This window comes from Drosophila montana, unplaced genomic scaffold (genome assembly GCF_035044405.1).
Source record: "Drosophila montana isolate Dmon_TW-CO22-7 unplaced genomic scaffold, ASM3504440v1 contig_1567_1, whole genome shotgun sequence".
NCBI lineage: Eukaryota > Metazoa > Arthropoda > Insecta > Diptera > Drosophilidae > Drosophila > Drosophila montana.
This window is the reverse complement of record NW_026996504.1, coordinates 8007-31932: the sequence shown is the minus strand read 5'-3', so window position 1 is coordinate 31932 and position 23926 is coordinate 8007. Positions and strand designations below refer to the sequence as shown.

Sequence of the window (23926 nt, the reverse complement as noted above, 5' to 3'; positions counted from 1 at the left end):
GCCCTCAAATTCGTTTCCAAAGATCTATAAGAAAAATCATTTGAGACGTGTTTCACACTTTTCGCAGAATCCAAACTTTTTCGCGTGGAATGCGACTCAAAGATTTTTTGTGCGAAGTTTTAAGTTGTGTCCGATTTGCTTTAAGCTTATTTTCAAAGCTCTCCATAAGAACTTAATGAATACGTATTTCAGCGAATTGGGAAAGTCCACCCGCAACAGTAGTAAATTGGCGGAAAACGGTTGTATGAAAGTTTTTTGTTTACCATCCGATCGGCCCCAAACTCATTTTCAAAGATCTATGTTCAAATTCATTTGAGGGGTGTTTCAAACTTTTTGAAAAATCCATCCCTCCTTGGTGCAAATGGGGGTCGAAGATTTTGTGGATGACGTTTTGTGTTCAAATTTATTTCCAAAGATATATAAAAAAATCATTTGAGACGTGTTTCACATTTTTCGCAAAATCAGTTTCAAAATCATTTTCAAAGCTTTTTGAAAACATTGATTTTATAACATACATGCCACGACATTCGCGATCTAGCTTTCAAAGCGTGCAGACGTGCAGCTCTGTTCGATCGCCGCGCACAAAAAACGTTGTTTTTTCTCTTTAAATTTCACCGTTATTCTATTGCTCGCCAGCAAGTTTCGCGCGGAGAAACGGCGCCAGACATTGGAATCTCTCTTTTGTGTCGGTCTTTCTACTACAAAAAAGTTAATTTCGTTGTGCGTATACAAACAAAATACGTGGGCCCGCTCTGCGAAATTCTGCAGAAAAGGCCCGAGGAATTTTCGAAGCAAATTTTAAATGGAAAACAATCGCAATCACAAAAAACTTACTTCAAGCATATTTAAAATGACTGATTCAAATCGCGAATTTGCAAACTTTATGACTAACCATAATAATAATTTTCCCCAATTGCCAGAGGGCAATGCGGATCAGCCCACTGCTGATAACGGCTCTATTAATGAACAACCGACCAATCCGTCACCGCGCCACTTGCTAATACAGCAAAAAAAACGCAAGCTGCCCAACTCTCCAGCTTTAAACATAAAAAAAACAGCTACAAACAATAATAACACCATCAATGCCACCAATGCTACCGCCGCCAACAACTCGGCACTAATCGACAATAATCCTTTAGAAGGTAACCCATTCGCCATTCTAGCAGAAGATGAAACTCCTGATATGGATCTAGATGAGTTATATCCTGGTCTTGTTCCACCTCAAAACCATATCCTCGAAAGTGAGCTTCCCAGTACCAGTGCCGCTGCTGCCCGCGCACGGTTAACTGCCGGATCACAGTCTAACAATAACACTCCTGGACACACAGCCAAAAAAACCTCGAAGCCGCCACCTATTGTCATTCAGGACGTAGTCAATCTTCAAGAGCTTTTAATCTGTATAGAAGAAGCTTGCGATTTGGACAACATTGAAGTCAAATCCTCGATGGGAGGAATAACAAGAATTTACGCCAAAGATTCTGAAAACTATCGAGCAACTGTCCGTCAGCTAAACGCATATAAAATTGAGTTTCATTCGTACCAATTAAAAGAGGACAAGCCTTATAAGGTGGTTATTCTAGGACTATCCCCCTGCACATCTAAGACACAGATTGAGGACCAACTAAAAAAATTGGGCCATCAAGCTTTAAACATCTACAACCCCAAATCAAGGAAGACAGGCAATCCTATGAACATGTTTTTCATAAGTCTAGTCCCCAAAGAAAATAACAAAAATGTTCTTGGGTCCAAACTTTTCTGCAGACAGAGAGTAAACATCGAGGTCGCAAGGAAATCTTCCGAAATAACTCAATGCCATCGCTGCCAGGATTACGGTCACACATCCAAATATTGCCATCGAGAATACATTTGCGTCGTCTGTGGCGAAGAACATAAAACGTCCGATTGCACACGTCCAAAAAATACTCCAGCCACTTGTGCCCTGTGTGGGGGTGTTCATCCGGCCAACTTCAAGGGCTGCGAAAAATTCAAACAATATTTACAACGAACACAGCCTAAGAAAAAACCTACAAAGAGTGCAGGACCTTCGAGCACATATACTGCTTTGGCGCCATCCCCTTACGTAAAAGCAACTGGAATCTCCTATGCAGACATGGCACGTAGTCATGCAAACAGAGGTCCCAAAAGGCAGGCTCCACTTAATGCTACCAATCATTTTAATAGTGATACACATAACTACCAACAACAACACCAAGGGCACACAACCCAGCGAGTACATTTGCGACAACAGCCGCAAAATAATCAAGCTCAATCGCCTTTCACCTTTTCCCAGTGGGAGAACGAAGCGGCTCATGAGACGAAATTTGAGCAAATGATTAAAGTGATGCAAGAAAACTTTAATAAATTCTTCGAGCAGCAAAATAAACTATTTGAGATGCAGAGCCAAATAATGGCTCTACTTATCTCGGCCAACCAAAAATGAAGCTCAAAACACTAGTGTGGAACGCCAGGGGTCTGACTGGCAAAATGCTAGAGCTATGTAATTTCATCACAGACAGCAAGATCGACATAGCCCTAATTTGTGAAATAAAAACAACTTAAGAAGACAGCTTAGGCTTAACCTTATGTAGAGCAGGAGAAAATAAACTAAGAAACAAACATTGTTAAATGCAAATTTTGAAGCATGTACATGTTTAAAAACTCATATTATCTGTTAATATAATAAAGATTTTCATAATAAAAAAAAAAAAAACATGCCACGGGCAAGGCCGGGTTATACCCGCTAGTATGTAATATATATATATAAAGCTCCATATGTACATATATAAAATAACCGAAACGGGTTGGTAGATTATAAATGATTTATTGACAGACCCGTAAGGGAGCTGGAGCTCACTTATTAAAACTGAACTATAACATATCTTAGCCTATCCCTCGAAGCTCTAGATTGCCGGCAGAACTGCCGGCAGCTCGCTGAGTCAGTGCCTCGTGAGCGTCCATCGCTGGTCACACAGCGCGCGACTGCGAGGGTATCGGGTACCGTTGCCCGTTAAACAGCCAGAATTTGATGACCGTTGCACCATGGGCATCCGGTACCGCGGCGAACTCAGCAACAACGAACTCCCACGGATAAATGAGGGCCGTCCTCGGTGCTCCTTGGAAGAGCTTCAGGTTCCTGGGTGTTATCAGGTGTGGACCGACGTGTCCGTTTCAGACGATGCAAGGTTAACCAGATGACTACGCAACAAGCAAGAAAGATGACCACTATGGCACAACTTCTCATGATGGATTTTTATAGTAGTTCGTCTTTCAAGTTGCTAATGTGCTGTAGGTTCCCGATGCTCAGCTCATGCAGGAACGGTAGGCTGGGTCTTTCGCGGTGTGCTGTCACGTTGATCTGTGACATTGCCGATACAACTGGGATTTTCTGAAAGACGCCTTAGTGGTTGATGACCCGACTTCCGTTCAGAGAGATGTAATCTGTGAAAGTCAGAAGATAGGTTCCGCAGATTAAATGGTTGTCCCCGTTGGAGGATACGTAGTCCATGGATCCAGGTGTCCCGTGCGTGTGCTGCATGTAGCGGCGGTTCGAGATACAAGTTGTTGTGCGCTAAGTAACAAGTAGTAACAAAACCTCCATCCCCAAAGCAACTGCCAAAGAGGCCTGACGTCTGCCCAAGCGACTGCCCTGGACCGCTCTACGGTGGAGCGTGCAAATCAGCATGCATTATAACTACGACCTATGCGATGACCGGCACCGGCCCCGCCTGAGCCCATAGACCCAGGACATCAGCAGCAGCTAATCAAAAAGCGCGAGGGGAACACCGCCACTTGCGTCATCGAGGGAGCATCAGCCTGCCACATTCGGGGAAGCCCAGCTGATGCAGAGGACACTTACTACATGGCAGCGGACACTTATTACATGGCAGCGGACACTTACTCCATATATACTTAGCTGCAACACTTATTACTTTATAAACATATAATTTTAACTATTTTTGTAAAATTGAGCGGAATCATTTCTTCCCAATTAGAAGCATAGCCTGTAAAGCTATGCGAAGCAATAGGTAGGAATCTGTAAAAACAATAATTATCTTATTTATGAGGATAATAAAATAAGTAAAACAGATATTGTAACTCGAAATAAGCCATATATGTGGCATACGATTCTCAGTAAATTCAGCAAACATACCCAAAATGGGTTAAGTGGATACAAAAACCAATTTCCCCGGTAGGTTTCGAACCCGCAACAGACTGGACTACTTGCCGCCGCTTCTACCCAACAGCTACACCAAATATTGAGTCTAGATGATAAAAAACGAATTAAAATAGCAACACAGAAAACAATACAATCGCAATTCTAATGCTGTTGATAGAATTCAATGGAGATGCGCATGAATGTGTGCGTGTACATGAATACACAAATTCTTGCAACACGTGGTCAACCGAAACACATAACTTTTGTGTTTCTTAGCCGATCTTAATGAAGTTTTCAGCAGTTCTTGTACTATAAAATATTCGTATATTCTCAAAATGACAATTGCATTTAAATTGTGGCTTATATTGGTGGGCAGCATAAATTGATGTTTTCACTTGATTTATAGCTTTTAGGTTGTAGCGGGGAGGTGGTGATAGGTATAAAATGAAGGATATTTGATATATATATACTATTCTAGAAGCTACATGTCAAGTTTGGTGACTCTAGCTCTCATTATTTACCAAAATTGCTCAAATTCGATTTCGATTTTTATCGATTTCATAGAAACGGGGCAAGTTATCGAATATCGGAAACAAACTCGATCTGCGCGGGGACTAGGAGGACCTACAGCTAAAATTTCAAGTCTCTAGCTCTTATAGGTTCTGAGATCCTTGCGTTCATACATACGAACGGACGGATGGACGGACAGACGGACGGACGGACGGACAGACAGACGGACATGGCTAGATCGACTCGGCTGTTGATGCTGATCAAGAATATAGATACTTTATGGTTTCGGAGATGCTTCCTTCTGCCTGTTACACACATTTGCAGAAATACATTATACCCTTTTCCCCCATTTTCAATGGGTTCAGGGTATGAAAATTACAAACTAAACAAATAATATAATGAATAAAATTATTCAGCAAATAAATTCCTATTATGGAATGGAATGAACTCCGTGACAATTTTATTGAAATCAAAAGCAAATTTGACAAATCTTACAAATGTATAGGTTAAAATAGGTCTATTCCGACTGAAACAATTAACAAACACAACACAACAAACAATAATGAGAAAGACTAAATCAATCACATTAGTCATATATATCTAAATTAGTGAACAGATTTCGATCAAATTTAGTATCAGTCAAGAGGAGGTATAATTTGGAAATATCGATACCGACAATTTTGAACACCCCTTTGACGATCGAAACTAGTGAAAAACTAGAGTCGACAGACGAAGAAGAAGAATTATATCTTACGGAGGAATACGAGTAGAAAGCAACTTTGATACTGATATAAAAGAAAAAGATTTAGACTATCTAACCATTCCTGCGGTAATAACATTACCCGAATTAGCAGGAGACAATTGGTCAGAATCCGACGCAGAATCCGTAGAAAATAAAACTAACACAAAGGCACAAACTAACAATGATTTTATCAATACCGCATCCAAGCTTATACCAGCTTTCGATGGTAAAGCTGAAAACTTAACAAGTTTTGTAGATGCTCTACATGTAATAGACTCAATTAAAGGCGAACACGTACAATTAGCTGTTTCAATTATAACGAGAAATAATGGCTATCTTCGGCACGCCGAATAGCTTTCGATGGTAAAGCTGAAAACTTAACAAGTTTTGTAGATGCTCTACATGTAATAGACTCAATTAAAGGCGAACACGTACAATTAGCTGCTTCATTTATAACGAGAAATAATGGCTATCTTCGGCACGCCGAATATTTAATACCCTTGCAGACCCATCCTTTTCATAATGCTCATGGTGTTTTGCCCGTATTTAAGAAGCACGGGTATGGTTAAGATATCTTGAAAAACAAAAAAGTTTTCCATACAACAACTTAATTTTCGACCGATCGTTCCTATGGCAGCTATATGATATAGTAGTCCGATGTCAATAAGATTTTGCATAAATGGAAGGAGCATAGTAAAACTAATAAATGCCGAGTTTGGTCATATCTTCATATCTTCGCATCTTCATATATTTTAAAACAAAAATATTTTCCTTACAACAACTTAATTTTCGACCGATCGTTCCTATGGCAGCTATATGATATAGTAGTCCGATGTTGACAGGATTTTGCTTATATATGACGAGAGTAGTAAAACTAATAAATGCCGAGTTTGGTCAAGATATCTTGAAAAACAAAACAATTTTCCATACAACAACTTAATTTTTAACCGATCGTTCCTATGGCAGCTATATCACAGAGTGGTCCGATGTTGAAAGGAATTTGCATATATATGAGGAGCAAAACTAATAAATGCCTAGTTTGATCAAGATGTCTTGATAAACAAAAATACAAGAACCTACTTTTCGACCGATCGTTCCTATGGCAGCTATATGATATAGTGGTCCGGTCCATCTGGTTCCGACGTATGTACTGCGTGCAACAGAAAGAGGCACTTCTGCAATGTTTCATAAAGATAGCTTTAAAAATGAGAGTCTAGTTCGCATAGAAACAGACAGACGGACAGCCGGACAGACGAACATGGCTATATCGACTTGGCTGTTGATACTGATCATGAATATATATACCATATGGGGTCGGAGATGCCTCCTTCTATGCGTTACACATTTCACGACAAAATTATAATACCCTCTGCAATGGTATAAAAACAAAGCTAAAAGGTGTTGCAAGAAATTTAATCGCAAATGAAACTACAATACTGAAGTCAATCACGATTAAAAACAAGTGTCAACGGTAAAACTATTGAAGTATTGTCAGCAAAGCTAATGAACTTACAACAACGAAATAAAACTGCCAACCCATATACATCAGAGGTTGAGCAGGCCCTAGAAAGTGCGTATATAGCAGATGGCCTTACTCGGGAGTTAGCCATAAGTTATTCAACCCAGCAAGCAGTCAAAGCGACAACTAAAAATTGAGCCATTGATAAGGTAAAACTTATCATGCAAGCTGGAACTTTCCATACCATGAATGAGGTGGTGTCAAAATTAGGCAGTCCAACAGTATCTTGTTCTGCCAGAAATACTCTCAGCGCGGCTTAACCGCGGTCGAGGTAATTACAGAGGGAGGGTAAATGGCCAAATGATAACAACTCATACGGCCGTGGCTACTACCGCGTTGGTAATAACAATCACGGTGGTAATAATAATAATAGCAGAGGCCGTGGAGTATCTAGAGGAAATAATCTTAATAACAATAACAACAGAAACAATGTTAGAGTAGCCCAAAATAATTCGGGAAACCAACAATCCCCTTTAGATGCACAGAATTAAAAAAAGTTCATTGGATAAACTTCAATCTCAATATTTTTGTTTCATTATATAATGTAGATTCAGGAAAGAAATTGATATTTTGAATAAATACTGGTGCAGATTTCTCAATTCTAAAAGAAGATTCCGATGACTTTAATGAAATCCAATTAAATAACACTATATACATTCAAGGTATAGGTCAAGGAATCATAAAATCCAAAGGCCTCGCTCCAATAGAGCTACAAGCAGACAAATATATAATTCCTCACAATTTTCATATAGTTGATGCAAGTTTCGCTATACCGTGTGACGGAATAATAGGCATAGATTTCATTAAAGGTCTTCATTGCAAAATACACCTAGACCCGTCCGAAAATTGGTTTATAATTAGACCAAACAATATAAATGTACAAATTTATGTTCCAATAACATACAGTTCTGGTAACAATTCAATACTTCTTACAGCAAGATCAGAAGTTGTCCGAAAAATTAAACTAACTTCAAGTGCAGATAGTATATCAATCCCAAATCAGGAAATTCAACCTGGAATATACGTTGCAAATACAGTGGCAACACAACAAAATACATTTGTCCGATTATTAAATACGACCAATAAAGACTAATTAATCAATATAAATAATCTAAACTTTGATCCACTTTCGAACTACGATGTAGTTCAAACTACTCCAGAAAACGGAAAAAAATCAGTAATAGCTCAATTAGTAAAAACTTTCCAAAACAATTTAAACCACAATTAATAGAACTATGCACCAAATATAGTGATGTATTCGGACTTGAAGCCGAATCTATAACAACAAATAATTTTTATAAACAAAAATTGAGGTTGAAGGATACTGAACCGATTTATATAAAAAATTATCGAAGCCCGCATAGCCAGGTAGAAGAAATTCAAAAACAAGTAAGAAAATTAATCTCCGACAAAATTGTCGAACCATCAGTGTCAGAATACAATAGCCCACTTTTACTAGTTCCAAAGAAAGCACTTCCAGGCTCAGAAGATAAGAAATGGCGATTAGTAAGTGACTATCGTCAGATTAATAAAAAACTGTTTTCTGATAAATTTCCAGTACCTAGAATTGATGATATTTTAGATCAACTAATGTCAGGTTTTCACCAAATTTAACTTGAAGAAAGTTCAAGAAATATAACGTCATTTTCAACGAGCAATGGCTTATATAGCTTTACGCGATTACTTTTCGGTTTAAAAATAGCGCCAAATTCATTTCAGAGAATGATGACTATTGCATTCTCTGGACTTGAACCTTCTCAAGCATTCCTTTACATGGATGATCTAATAGTTATAGGTTGTTCCGAAAAACATATGCTTAAAATCTCAGCTGATGTTTTTGAGAAATGTAGGAAATACAACCTGACGTTACTTCCTGAAGAATGTTCATTTTTTATGGGACACTAATGCACTGATAAAGGAATCTTGCCAGACGACAAAAAATACGACGTCATGAAAAAGTACCCAGTCCCACATGATGCGGACAGCGCTAGAAGATTCGTTGCATTTTGCAATTATTATAGACGTTTCATAAGAAATGTTGCCGACTATTCTCGTCACATAACAAGATTATGTAAAAACAAGTAACAGGTTTGGGAGCTCCCGACTAGGGGATACCCTGAACACTCTTCTTCGAACACCAAATGCAGCTCGCGCTACGCGCTCGTTTGATTTAGTAGTCATAAAGAAAAATGAAAATAAAAATAAAAAAATGTTCCCTTGGTTCGAACTCGCAACTAACCGCACCACTTACCGCTGCCTCTACTCAAGGGCCACACCAATAATTGAGCTTTAATGCGAAAAAAAATCAATTAAAATAGCAGCACAGAAAACGATACAATCGCAATTGCAATGCTGTTGATAGAATTCAAAGCAAACACTCATGAATGTGTGTATGTGTATATGTATGTGTATGTGTAATTTTCGCAGCAGCTATGCTGCTAACACGTGCGTACATAACTTTTGTGTTTCTTAACTGATCTTAATGAAATTTTCGACAGTACATCTTATTGTAGAATAGAATATAGAATATTTGTGTATTCTCAAAAAGTCAATTGCATATAAATTGTGGCTTAAATTGATAGGCAATACAAGTTGGATAATTAACTTGATTTATAGCTTTGTGGTGGTAGCGGAGAGGTGGCAATAGGTATAAAATGAAAGATACTTGATATATATATACTATTCTAGGAGCTATATGTCAAGTTTGGTGACTCTAGCTCATATTATTTGCCGAAATTGCTCAAAAAACCGGATTTCGATATCGATTTTTATCGATTACTCGATATATTACTGAGTACATACGAAAGTGTCAAAAATGTCAAAAATCAAAAGTGACAACACACACAAAAACTCCTTTAACAATTACAGAAATTTCAATCAATGCTTTTAATAGAGTAATAAAAGACACGATCGGTCCACTCCCAAAATCAGAGCAAGACAATGAATATGCAGTTACACTGATATGAGACTTAACAAAATATCTTGATGCCATACCTATTGCAAACAAAAGCGCAAACACTGTCGCTAAAGCTATATTTGAATCTTTTTTTCTGAAGTACGGTCCAATGAAGACGTTCATTACAGACATGGGAACAGAATACAAAAATTCAATAATTAGTGATTTGTGCAAATGTTTAAAGATTAAAGATAATATCCAACGCACACCACCACCAGACAGTTGGAACAGTCAAAAGAATTCATAGAACTTTTAATGAATACATACGATCATACATATCAGTTGATAAAACTGATTGGGACGTATGGCTTCAATATTTCGTTTACTGTTTCAAAACGACCCCCTCTATGGCAATACTTATTGTCCATATGAGCTAGTAATTGGTAAGACAAATAAGTTACCAAAACAATTCAATAGTATAGATAGCAATTTTTAATATAGATGATTACGCAAAGGAAAGTAAAAAAATATATAATATATGTAAAAGAGCTAAAATAATGATCGAAGAACATAAAAAAAAATAAGGAAATATATGATCAGAAAGTAAGAAACATAGATATATCAATAGGATATAAAGTTTTATTAAAAATCGAATCGGGACATAAATTAGATTTTAAATATACAGGTCCGTATACTGTGTCGGAAATAGGAGAAAGAGATAACATTATAATCTCAAACAATAAAAATAAGAAACAAACAGTTCACAAGGATAGAATAAACATTTTAATTAATTAATCATTTTAGTATAGCCATATACTAAAACAAATACATTTTAAAATACAAAATTATATATATATATATATATATATACAGCGGCCTGATCAGTCAAAAGAAAAAAAAAATTAAATTGCATATTTTTAAGCATTTAAAAAAATGTTTTTCAAGAAAGAACACATTATTATAATGCATTTTTTTAAGCATTTAACTTTTTATATTTTTAATCATTTCTTAAATTCATATAATTTTAACCAATTTTTATTACATTTTACAATTTTTATATGAAACAAAAAAAAAAAAGAAAAACAAACAAACAATTTTATTATAATTAAATTCATTAAATATCTACACATTTATAATGTTGCAAGTGCAAGTATAAACAAATATGAAAGAAGAACATACTCAAGCGCATAGCATAAATATAATCGTATATATGTATGCACATACACATGCGCATACATACCCAGCGGACCAAACTGTCGCAAATGATATCACAATGTGTATGTGTAAATCCATCTATAGACAATAACAAAATAATATTAATTTGCACATATACATGTTATAAAAGTAATGCTTACTCTGTATTGCCAATGTAATTCGAAGGCCTCTAAAACACATTTTTTAATTCCGTCCCACGCCGGGATCATTGTCTTGCAACATCATCCGTTATTATCTGGCGCAAGGAGCACTTTCAGGGCAATAGGAAATAGTTTAGTTATTAATAAACACTTGTTAATTACTTACCTCTCTACAGAAATGCAATTTTCACTGTTCACTTTACCACGTCTCTGCTCGCTTCGTCGGAGAATAGAAAAGAGAACAAAAGAATTTTTCAACCCCCAAAAACACATATTTTTCGGGCTGAGTAGGAAACAACATTTTAGCTCTCTCTCTCTTGACGATGTTCTCCGAGCACGATTAATATTTGAAACAAAAACAACACACTATTTTCTCTAACCGCATTTTTATCGCAAACATCTCACTGCAACGCTCGGGTGCGAGTGTTTTGCGATAAAAATGTATCCCACTCGTTTTCTGCTTACATACGAACTCATTTGTGAGCAGACTCTCGCTAAAGGCTCGCGTGTTGGTCCGCTGGGTACATACAGAGTTGCGCACATAACTAACTTGATGCCACTTGAGCAGGCCAAGACAGCGTGAGACCGTTGACCAATGGACAACCGCTGATCTTGCACTTTAGCCGCTCCGAAAGTGAGCGCCCATATGTATGAGTACACCCGGTTAACATGAATTAACCATAAGCTAAGCACATGTCTTTAACTTGGAATAAAGTCAATCAGAATATAAATACCAAACAGCACTGACATGCTCGAGTTTTTAATTAAATATAAAATGTCAATACTTTGCATATATTGCAACACTTATTACAGCTTCTTGCAGAAGGTAGTGCTGGCTGCGTTTCTGCAGCTCCCCACGGTGAAGGTATGCGTACCGCAGTCAGCGACCATGTTACTATCTTCAAAATCTAAAACTATTTTATTACTTTGTATGGGATAAACAATGATTTTTTAACAAACTAGTTGAGGGATTGGGAACTTAATTAAGAAGTTCAAAATGTCATTATTTTGAAAACGCTTAATACTGATACTTCTAAAATGCTAGCTTCGCTAACGTTTGCGAGATGTTTACTCATGACTTCTCGGATGTCGACGTTGTTCAGGATAATTGGTCTATTTTAGCTAACGTTATTATTATCCTGTTTTCTGGCAGTATAGTCTCGTATAGGTGTTCGGTATCTGCTTCGTCCGTCTTGTGGATAGAGTTAAGTGCGTCCGTGATTGAATTTATTCGTTCCTGAATTTTTGTATTAATTTCTACCTGTATGTTTTCTGCTTCAGTTAACTGTCCTTGCTTGAATCTAAAATGTTGCCAATCGTCGAAGTCAGGTGTCCCTGCAAACACCTTTAGGGCGGGGCCTAGCAAATTTATGCTTCTGGCCTGTCTATGGTGAATCCTAAGCCCAATGTGTTTAGACGTCCGAGGTCGGCGTTAAGTTATTTGGTCATATGTTCTTTAGTGAATACGTCTAGTACGCGTTTCGTCCTGTCCGCGTAATCCTCGTAGGAGGACACGTTTGTAGTATGTCCTAAGTGTCCGAATCTGTCCCAAATCGCCACATCTCCGTCAACTATGGGTATGTGTCGTGTGTGTGAGTAGTCAGTATATTTAGTCGTGGCGGTCACGTAAGTCAGGGTGATCGTTATAAGTATTGTCCGAAATCCTAACCTAAAAAGTGTTAAAGTTTTTATTATTTTAAATGCTGAAAGTTTCTTAGAGATTCTATTGAGTCTAACGGAGGTTGTACTTATGGACCACCCTTCCCTTAATAAGGACCGTCGTCCCGAGGTCTGCCTCTACAGTTTCCTCAGAACATATGGGTGTTAGTTTATTACCCAGCCGTTTGTATTTGCATGCTCTAGGGTCTTACCTTGGGCCTCTTGGAGTCTCTCACTTATGTCCCTCTCCTCATTGGTGGGAGCTGAATGAATTACCTCAATAGGTATTTTATTTCTTACCGAGTGTATTGTACGATTGTACTTTTCTGAGGCCATAAGTATTAGTTCTACCGTGTCGTCGATTTGTTTATTGAGCTGTATATACCGAGCTATTTCGGTGAGGGTGCGATTTGCCCGTTTGACGAGCTGTGAAGTGAGGGTGCAGTTACAATGGGGATGTTAAAGTTGTTCAATAGAACGGACTTGATTGTCTCGGAGCTCAACAATTTGTCGTTACCGCAGTAAATTGTTGTAATTTTAGGGAAAAGGTTGACCAATTGCAAGATTGGAAATTTTATATCCACTATTTCTCGCGATTCTATTGGATGTACTATGGCGAGTTTCGAAAATTTATCAACACAGGTGAGGGTGGCGATTGTATTTTGACATCGAACAGGTTCTGCAATTTAGTGCTACTTCCGTTGCTAGTTTCCCATCCCATCTCTGGATACGATGAATCCCAAATATTCTACGCTTTTTTTAAAAAACTTGGACTTCTCCTGGAAGACCCACATACCTGCATCATGAAGGCTTTTAAGGACCCGATCGATGTCCTTAATATGGCCTTCTTTTGTTTCAGAGAAGATAATTACGTCGTCTACTTAAAAGTAGCACGACTGGCTTATCCTCTCTCTGAGGACATCGTCGATGGCCCTCTGGAAAATACTCGGGGCAAAACTTATATTTTCCGTTGTTGACGGAAAATGCCGTTTTCTCTCTGTCTTGTTCGGCGAGTTCGATCTGACGAAAGCCCGACTTCAAGTCCAGTATTATGAAATACTGAGCCTTGCCCATATTCGACAAGATTGTCGAAATTGTGAAATGGGGTATTTGTCATCGATCGTGTTTTGATTCAGTTTCCTGAAACCAATAACAAGTCTCTTTTTTCGTAGACCATTTTCGTCAATTCCCTTTTTGTCAACGACCCAAGTCGGGTTGTTGTAGGGAGACTTTGAGGGCCGAATAATGCCGTTAGCTAGAAGTTGTTTAACTTCTGCATTAAAAAAATTCGCGACGCCCATGGTTTGTTCTAATCGTTGCTTTGGTTGATGTTATATGGCAGAGGCTCGTTAGGGTCTGCAAATGCTTTTATGCTTTCTTTAATCATTTTTGTAAATGACTCGCGGACGGCTGTCGGAACATCGGCGTCGTCAATTTGAATAAAATTTACATTAGGATAGAACTTGCGAAAAGGATGGGTTCTGAGCCGTAGCTTGTTTTAATTTGATTATTAGTAAAGTCAATGGTGGCATTGACTTTTTTCAGGAGATCGAGGCTTATAATGCCGTCAAAATTTTTATGGGTATCTATTAAAAAAAATATGATTTTACTTGGAATGAGTAAATGAGACATTTCTGCCCAATCTTTGTGCTGCCATGTATGGATTTTACCTGGAAAGGGGTTTCAACTGGCACTAGGTGTCTTAGCTCGGGGAGTGGCTTGATGTTGTCTTTCGAAGCCCCTGTGTCCACGAGCAACCTGATTGTACGCCCTGCTACTACTCGCGTGACGAACGGTAGCAGGGAGCAACCCCTAAAAAATTGCAACTTTCGGCATCAGAGAGGTCACGGTCAACTTTTGTGGCAACGGCTTCGGTCGTTGACTCATATTCCGGGTCACTTGCAGGTTCCTGCGAGGTGTTGTTTATTTTCTGGCTTCGCTTAGAGTTGCCTGATTTACCCTGTTGGTAGCTGGTCGGTTGTTTATACCGAGATGACGAGTCTATTTCCATAGGCTCGGTTGCGGGCTGTCTTTGGGGGTTTGGGCTTTGAGGCTGTAAACGCTGTTTGTTACTGGCCGGATCTGCACCTGTTTGATTTTGGTCACCCCCCTGGATCTTGGTATAATGCGGATTCTTTAGCTGGCCCACTTGGGATGGATTATCGTTATGGTTCTGTTAGTGTTATTGCGCCAGTTCTGTTTCTTTTGATCAGATGGTTTTTGCGCTTTCTTCTCCATGTGTCTAGCGAAGCTTGCTGCGAACATACCGCGATCGTTGCTAGCCTCTGCTTCTTGAGCTAAGGCTAACGCCGAGGGCAGATCGCGAGGTTGCGCTGGGAATACAACGTTTCTCAGGGACTTTTTAAGCCCGGAGACAAACGTGTGAAGAGCGTATTCTCCGAATTTTTTGTTCAGCACAGCGGTGGACACAGCACCTCTGTCATGATTGTTTTGTTGTTAAGAAGCGTTAGCTTCCTTTGGATATTATCAAAATATTTAAGGAGGGGGAGTTCTCCTTGCCTTAAAAGTCCTAGCTCTTGAGTTATGACGTGACGTTGTCTGCATAGGTAAAATCTAGACGAGCTATTATTGCGGTGAAATTTAGCACTGTGTTGTACGATGCGCGCGTGGCATCTGCATCGCCTTTAATTTTATTCCTTATAATACCTACAGCTGGGTAATGTCTGCTGCTGCCCACATATGGCGCAAATATTTCATTTGCTGCATGGGCGGCGAGACGCCAAGAAACATACTTTTCTAGACTACCGTCAAAATCGGGCATTGATTTCCCCATGTCGAGAGCTTGTCACATCTGACGTCCCTGTTGACAGACACTGGCTGATATTTCGACCTAAAGGTCAGCTGTATTAAGCCTCTTTTTTCTGAGTATTCTTAATTTTTCTTCGAATTCATTTCTTTGTTGCAATAGGGCCACATTGAAAGCGGCCTCCATGCTTTTGATCTATTCGTCATTCATGTTTCTCTTAGTTGGGTTGGCACCAGTGTTGGTGACTTTGCTAACGCGGATCGAGTCTTGATCAGTTATCTGGTACATGTTCTTGCTAAAGCAAGGGGTGTTGTTTCTGCTATATTTCACAGTGTTGGTGTCATTGCTAACACGGTTCGAACTTGATCGGCTACTTGGTACGTGTTCTTGCTAAAGCAAAGGTTGTTGTTTCCGCTATATGCCCGGTTTGCAAATCCGCTATTTTCGTGGTTAAGGTCAATACTAGGTATGCTCTCTTGGCTAAGGCCTGCAACTGCGTTTCTGTAGTCCGTTATTGTCGGTCTGATCGGGCTCTTAACCGCGCTAGGTGTCTTAGCTACGGCGATTCTTTCTCTGTAGCTAGAAATTAAATCTTCGTCGCTACTCATTAATTTTTTTGTGTAGAAAATCAAAATGTGTCATATGTTCTATTTGGCAGGGAACAAGGTAACACTTATGTTCCTTTAGTTTGTTTTAATCAAAATTTTACAAGACTTTGCTTCTCAATTACATGTTTTTTCCTAGCCTGATTCACGGTCGCTGCATTTGATTCTGATTGATACCGGCGGAATTTGATTCTGTATTTGTTCGTATTTTTTATGTTTTTCGTTTTTATCACACGCGTCACTTTATTTGAATGATGCGGATATCGGCGCTGGAGCTCACTTATTAAAACTAAACTATAACATATCTTAGCCTATCCCTCGAAGCTCTGGATTGCCCCCAAAATTGCCGGCAGCTCGCTCAGTCAGCGTGTCGTGACCGTCCATCGCTGGTCACACAGCGCGCGCATGCGAGGGTATCGAGTATCGTTGCCCGTTCAAAAGCCAGAATTTGCTGACCGTTGCACCATGGGCATCCGGTACCGCGGCGAACTCAGCAACAACTTTGTTGCGCGTGTTAATTTATATAACTGTTGTCTTGACTGACAACTTTCCAGCTCCTTTAAAATAGAAATAGAGGTCAATTGTTTTACAGATTGGCTTCAAAACTATCTTCAAAAAACCTACAACTATGAACCTTCCGCTTGGCATCAAACTTATAACATGTATATAGTGACATATTCACATATTTAACACATACAATTAAAATTAATTTCAGAAGTATTTTCATAAACAATTAAAATTTCCATTTAATTCTTTCACGACGGACGGACAGAAAGACGGACATGGCTAGCTTTATGGGGTCGGAGATGCTTCCTTCTGCCTGTTACATACATTTGCACAATTACATTATACCTTTTTTACCCATTTCTAATGGGTTCAGGGTATAAACACCAATTTGTATTGCCCTCCAATTTAAGCCACAATTTTAATACAATTGTCTTTTTGAGAATACACGCATATTCTATAGTACAATAAGATCTACTTTTGAATTTCATCAAGATCGGTTAAGAAACAAAGAAGTTATTAAAGAAAATATGTTTTGGCTGCTCGCAACAGTGGTAAATTGGCGGAACATGGTTGTTTGAAAGTTTTTTGATTACCATCCGTTTGGCTACAAAAACATTTTCAATGATCTTTGTCAAAATTTATAGATGAGTATTTCGAAATGTTTGGGAAATCCATCCCTCTTTGGTGGAAATGGGGGTCAAAGATTTGGTGGGCGGCGTTTCGCCCTCAAGTTCATTTCCATGGATCTGAATAAAAATTCATTTGACATGTGTTTCACATTTTTGCAAATTCAAAGCTATATCGGTGGAAAGTGCAATTCAACGATTGTTTGGTGAAGTTTTAAGTTATGTCCGATTTGCTTATTTTCAAGCTCTACATAAGAACTTAATGAATACGTGTTTCAGCAATTTGGGAAATTCCACCAGCAACAAAGGTATATTAGAGGAAAACGTTTGTATGAAAGTTTGTATGTTTACCGTCCGATCAGTGTCAAAATCATTTTTAAAGCTTTTTGAGAAAATATATTTTATACATGCCACGGCAAGGCCGGGTTATACCCGCTAGTATATATATATATATATATATATATATATATATATATATATATATATATATATTATATATATATGTATATTTATATGGTAATATATATATAAACATGTACATATATATATTTTGACTTAAGATTCTCTTACATATCAATTAAAATGATAACCGTTATCATTGTTGATTCTCTCCTTTGGAATATGGGAGTGACAGTCCGAATGTACGGGGAGCGTCTTAAAGTTGTTGTCCCTGGAATATGTTTACTTTTAACATATTTCCTTACTTTGGGTTTTAATAAAATGCATCCGCTGCGTTTAAATTAGCATTCAGAATTTATCCTAATTTGCATAACGGGTACAATGTACCCTGTTAGTTCTACTGCAAAGTGAATATGTATATTATGTAACATAACATATGTTTGAGCCGCAGTGGAGGGAGTGATACATGAGCAGCAGTCGTGGGCAGCCGATCAGATCCGCATGTTTGCTAAGGCTGATTTCCGTTGCATTCAAATTAATATTAATAACAACATTATTTCCTATACGGTCCTAACCATATATTCTGAGCTTCTAGACAAATTGAATTATAACATCAATATTTAATTAAAACCCCGATTGTGGGGTGGCACCCTAGTTGCTGCCCCACAATATCTATATACAAACGACTAGATTAAAAAAAATCAGAATGGATTGAGAACATTTGGGATAGATTAAAGTACTTGATGATCTTTAGTCGACCATATTTTAAGCTTCAACTAAGAATTATTCATACTTAATTCAAATCCATTTCTAAAGGGGTTCCGATATATTAAAATATCCTAAAACGCTCTCGAATAAAGTACTATTTGATTGAATATAAGAGTAATTGAATTAGAAGAAAAGAATGTCGATGGATTTAAGTGTCCGATTCTTATACAGACAGTGACCAGGCATCTCCTAACTTGAAAGCAAAGACACTCATTAATCAACCCACAATACGTTGAAAATTAGCCAAACACCTTTTCAGTCAACAGCTCGGCTGTCGCGATAAAAGAGACCATGACCTGCGTATGCAATTCCTCAACGATTAAGGTTCCGAAGGGTGAAAATCCTAACCGACCCTTAGCCTGGTGAAACGAAAAGATTGCCAAAGCGTATAAATAGTGCCACGCTGAAAAACGTGCGATACAACGGTTAAGATCGTCGCCCAATTTTTAGTTACCAAAGAAGTTAACAGTCAACAATGAACTCTATAGAAATGCTGCATAGCTGAATGCCAACGAATCTATAGCCCCACGTGGCATCCCAAATAGCGGCCTCAAAGCTGTCACCGCTGGAAACCCTAGAAGATTGGTGGAGCTGTATAGGTCCATTTAATTTGGTTTTCATCGAATGTATCGTTTTTTAACGACTTTATTAAGACTGGACTCTAGGCAGGTGTTTCTATCACTTTTCCGCAGTTATAGAACTCAATTTTGGTCTCAATAATAGCTAAATCTCCGAGTCCGCTGCTTGAAATGCACATTGAACAATATAATCACACATTTTCTTTAATAACTCTTTGTTTTTTAACCGATAAAATCTTATTGACAATTTCAGCGTGAGATTTTATTGTGCCATAGGATATTCGTATATTCTCAAATAGACATTTTCATTAAAATTAATTTATTTATTTATTTTATTTATAGCTACAGACCAAAGGCGGGGTAGCGAGATATATAAAATGAAAGTTTTTTGATATTGATTTTTATCGATAGCTTTGAAATCGAGAAAGTTATTGATTATCGGAAACAAACTCGTACTGCGCGGAAACAAGGAAAACTTATGAAGACAATTTCAAGTTTCTAGCGCTTATAGGTTCTGGGATTGACGCAGTTTATAGCTTACTGTATCAATTTTTAAAGATTTAAATTTGACAATTAGGTATAAATATATTAATAACTAGAGCTTTGAAATACAATTAATTTTTTATTTATTAAGTAATGGCATTTCCAGTAACAAAATCCCCATGATGAAAGATTGACGATGTCGATTATACCAATAAGAAGAACACCTTTGATTCGGAAATTTCGACATAAAGCTGTCAACAATTTTGCAAAGACTGAAGCATTTCCAGTAACAAAATCCCCATGATGAAAGATTGACGATGTCGATTATACCAATAAGAAGAACACCTTTGATTCGGAAATTTCGACATAAAGCTGTCAACAATTTTGTAATTGAATGAAAAAAAAAATATACAAATAAGTACTTAATAGGAAGCGCTGTAGCGAAACAGTCAGTGACTTAATACCAGAAATTTTTTGGTCGAGTGCATGCTAAGATTGTGCGAGTTGCAGGTGCAAAGACTTCCACATATTCCAACTACTGTCAAAGATGTTGGTGCGCATTATAGTCACAAGCCCATACTTAAATATGGTGTAATTTAATGTCGCTTTAAGTTATTTCAGACATACACACATTCTGTATGTATATTGTAAAATAATTGAGTATGGCTTGTGCATGAAGAGAATGTGTTAAGGCATGTTTTATGTAGTGAGTTTGTTTATACTTAGGTATGCTAGTGTAGATGTAATAGCTTGTCGTTGTGCTACAATGATTTCCTTTTAGACTTAGTACTTTATGTGCGACAACCTGCTTACAAGAATACGAGTATATACCTAACAGCTGTATATGTTTTATATATGTATATGCATGTGTGCATGTACACATGCATAAACCGAATAATAGTCAGCACTTGCCTTACTATTTATATTTTTTACAAATTGCTGGAATCGTTAAGTAACGCACTAAACATATTCAGTTTCTTGCGCGCATATAAATATGAACGAAGACATATTAAAAATTACTAGTTTGAAATTTAAAGTCGCAGAGCTGAGGCCACACTTGCGGGCGGAAAACAACACACAAGGAAAACCTCACAATAAATTTCGGAATGGATACTAAAAAGTTATCCGTTCTGCACCTTAGTTGCATATTGTTTTTCCTAAGCATTGCAGAAGGGATTCCAAAATTTGAAAGCAAACCAAAGTGAGTTTGCTAAATAGATATACTCAAATACATATATGTATATGTCGCTGGTATTGCCCAACTTTTTAATGATCAGAAGTTTCATTTAAGTTCGCAAATGGTCGTCACAGTGTAATTACCGATTAAATCAAATGAAAAGAATCTTCTGATTATTTGGTTGTGACTTCAAGACTGTAACCCTTTAAAACTTTACTTCAAACTGTGACTAAAAATTTATCTACGCTTTATGTCGGCGATGATACTATTTGTCCGCACTTTGCTTGTCTCTTAGTGGTCATGTCAAAAAAATTAACTGTATGACGCGGATATACCAAATGATTTTGCGCAAGTGGAGGCTGGTCTCGAAAACTACAAACTTGAAATTAGAAATATATATTTTAGCATATGTTAATCTTGTTTTTCGATATTTCCATTATTTTCATGATATTATATCAATAAAAAATCCATTTTGAGATTTTATTTTTTAAGCATAATTCAAAAATTACCAAAGCCAGATACTCCAAACTTGGTATATATTTTTTCTTATATAGTATACAAAGAATAAGAAGATTTCACTTCTTAGATACATAGCCCAACCCCCAAAAATTGGAAAATCGCATTTTGAAGGTAGAGTAATGCCCTTCATTTATTTACACACATTTAAGTGCCACATTTATGCCTTGGGCTAGGGGAAAAGTATATAGCGGCGTGTGTGAAGTTTAAATTGTATATATGTATATGTTTAGAAGGAAGTTAAAATGTTTTTAATGGCAACTCGATACACGCTTTTTAACCTAAAAAGGATGTCAAGTTTTTGGTGTAATGTAATATTGATTTTCAGAACTTACACAGAAAATACGCAATGGAGTCGAACATATGAGAATGAAAACAAAACTCGGCTGAATGAGCCGGAAACTGCGTCAACAAAAGATAGACTGGAACGGCTTGGCTACACGACTGGTTATGGAAGCTTAAATGTATGTCTTTAAAATTAGAGTCTTTAATACAAATTTGTTATATTTCATATACATTTCTTTATGGTGAACATACTTAATTAAATATAGGGGTACCCTAGTAGCTCAGGACTTTCTGCGTATAATCCCATTAAACTGGATCTAGGTGGGGTTGTGCTTGGCACCCTTGTAGGTATTGGTGCAATAATTCTCATACCAAAAATATTGTCAGCATTTCATGGTGGTTACGGTGGCTATGGACGTAGTAAGTAGAAAATTTACACTTCAATCGTGTTAGTCATTCACAATACTGACAATACTATGCATACGTATGTAGGTGAGGACGAAAATGACTTGGATTCATTAAGCAGTATGATAAGCAAAATTGAAAATGTGCTTGGCCAAAATAACATTGATTCAACAAGCTGCATGCAACGCGCGGTCTGTGGCTATGTGCGGTCTACGGAAAAGAATATAAAGTCTGGAGTATCCGACCAAGTGGATGAATTTATTCACATGCTTTCCAGGTAAGTTAAAAAATGCTAAACGTAAGTATTTGTCTTTTTGTTTGCGTACTGAATTAGTGAAACCTTTTAATAAAAAAATATATTTATAATATTGTGAGTGCAATTTGTTACCCCTGAAAAGGATAGAAAATATTTCTACAAATGTATGTAACAGGCAGAAGGAGGCATTCCGATCACACAAGGTACATATATTCTTGAACAGCAGCAACAGCCGAGTCGATCTAGCCAAACCCGCCTGTCTGTTCGTCCGTCCGTATGTATGATCGCAAGGAGCTCAGAACCTAAGAGCTAAAGACTTGAAATGATTAGAACGAGTTTGTTTCCGATATCCGATAACTCGTCCAATTTCTAAGCAATCGATAAAAATCGTTATCGAAATCCTGGTTTTTGAGCAAATTTCTTTTGTTTCAAGAGCTAGAGTTATCAAATTTGACATGTAGTTTCTAAAATAGTATATACATATCAGGTACCTTTCATTTTATAGCTATTTGAATTCGCTTTTTCTCGTCGAAAATGAATTGTTGTTATGGCTATCGAGTGGAGGTGGTGGCAAGTATTGCGGTCGGTACGGGTTTGAATCCAATTGGATCGAACTTATTTTTTTTTCAATTTTTTTATTACTCACCTTTCCTCCAACCTGTGTTGCTAGAATCCAAAGTTAAATTGGTAAAAGTTCACTTTTCGTCCTCATCGGGGAACCAAAACAATAATATCAATGTAAATTGTTAAATAGGATTTTCCTTACTCACTGCCCCTTTTGACGATGGGGGACAATTTTATTTTCACCTGGACATAACCGGGTAACATCAGATGTTGCTTATATATATTTCCAATGTTGGGAACCATTATGTTAACATATTGACTAATTTTTAATTCTGTTTTATTTATAGAAATTCGCTTGTAGACTACCTTTTGGACGGAACTGCAATAAAAGAAGCTTTGGAACATGGAAAGGAAACAAACGAAAAGGCCTGCGAAGAGCTTTACCTATCGTGCCCGTTAGATAGTAAATCGGCCACCAGCATTCTAATGAAATTACTGCCCAAGAAACACAAACTTGCAAAGTTACAATCTACAGAAATTGATACTGAACAAAAAGCATAAAATTTGTTAGAGGAACATAAATTATATATTATATAAAAGATACAATTTTGACTTGGAAAGGGGAAATTAAAGATATTTATATCAAAAATTAAAATATTGAGCTTTTGAATTTAAATTACTATGTAGAAAATTTCCTATTGCGAGTAGCAGCACCAGCTCTATTCTTTAAAATTTGAATGAGAATTATTCTCACTTTTGAAATACTCAGCTTTTTGTACCCTGTACCTATAAAAATGATATATTCTTGTTCAGCAATAGCAGCCTTTAGAGTCACCGAGTTGCCCGAAACTCCATTCGTCTATCTTTTTTGTATTAACGCGTTGATCTCACAGATTTTAAGAGCTAAAGATTCTAAGATAGGGATATTAATTATTTTTCCCCGGTCGGAGATCAAGAATTTAAACAATTTTTAATAAATAATAAAACGATAAACGTCGATTTGCAATCCCTGTTTTTTTACTTATTATCTTATCTTGAAAATAAACAGAGTTAGGCGCTAAATTTAGTGTGCATGTCTCCATTGAAGTTTGTCGGAAGTACCCAACTAGGATATATGCTGAACCCAGCGCACAGCTGAGAATCATTCCACAAT

General features: G+C 37.4%; 1 protein-coding gene and 1 long non-coding RNA gene across 2 annotated transcripts; one reads left to right on the top strand and one right to left on the bottom strand.

Moving 5' to 3' along the window:
* Nucleotides 1-10960: 10960 nt before the first annotated feature.
* Nucleotides 10961-11544, bottom strand: LOC135439691 (uncharacterized). Its single transcript, XR_010438160.1, has 3 exons — nt 11345-11544; nt 11179-11288; nt 10961-11116 (listed from the first exon to the last, which is right to left on the bottom strand). It is a non-coding gene; the product is annotated as an uncharacterized LOC135439691 (long non-coding RNA).
* An 8993-nt stretch (nt 11545-20537) lies between these two features.
* Nucleotides 20538-23655, top strand: Desi (Desiccate). The gene is made up of 5 exons (XM_064698443.1): nt 20538-20771; nt 21592-21727; nt 21815-21968; nt 22041-22230; nt 23121-23655. Exons 1-5 carry the CDS (start codon nt 20677-20679, stop codon nt 23332-23334), a joined length of 789 nt encoding a protein of 262 aa, XP_064554513.1. The 5' UTR covers nt 20538-20676; the 3' UTR covers nt 23335-23655.
* Nucleotides 23656-23926: the final 271 nt, after the last annotated feature.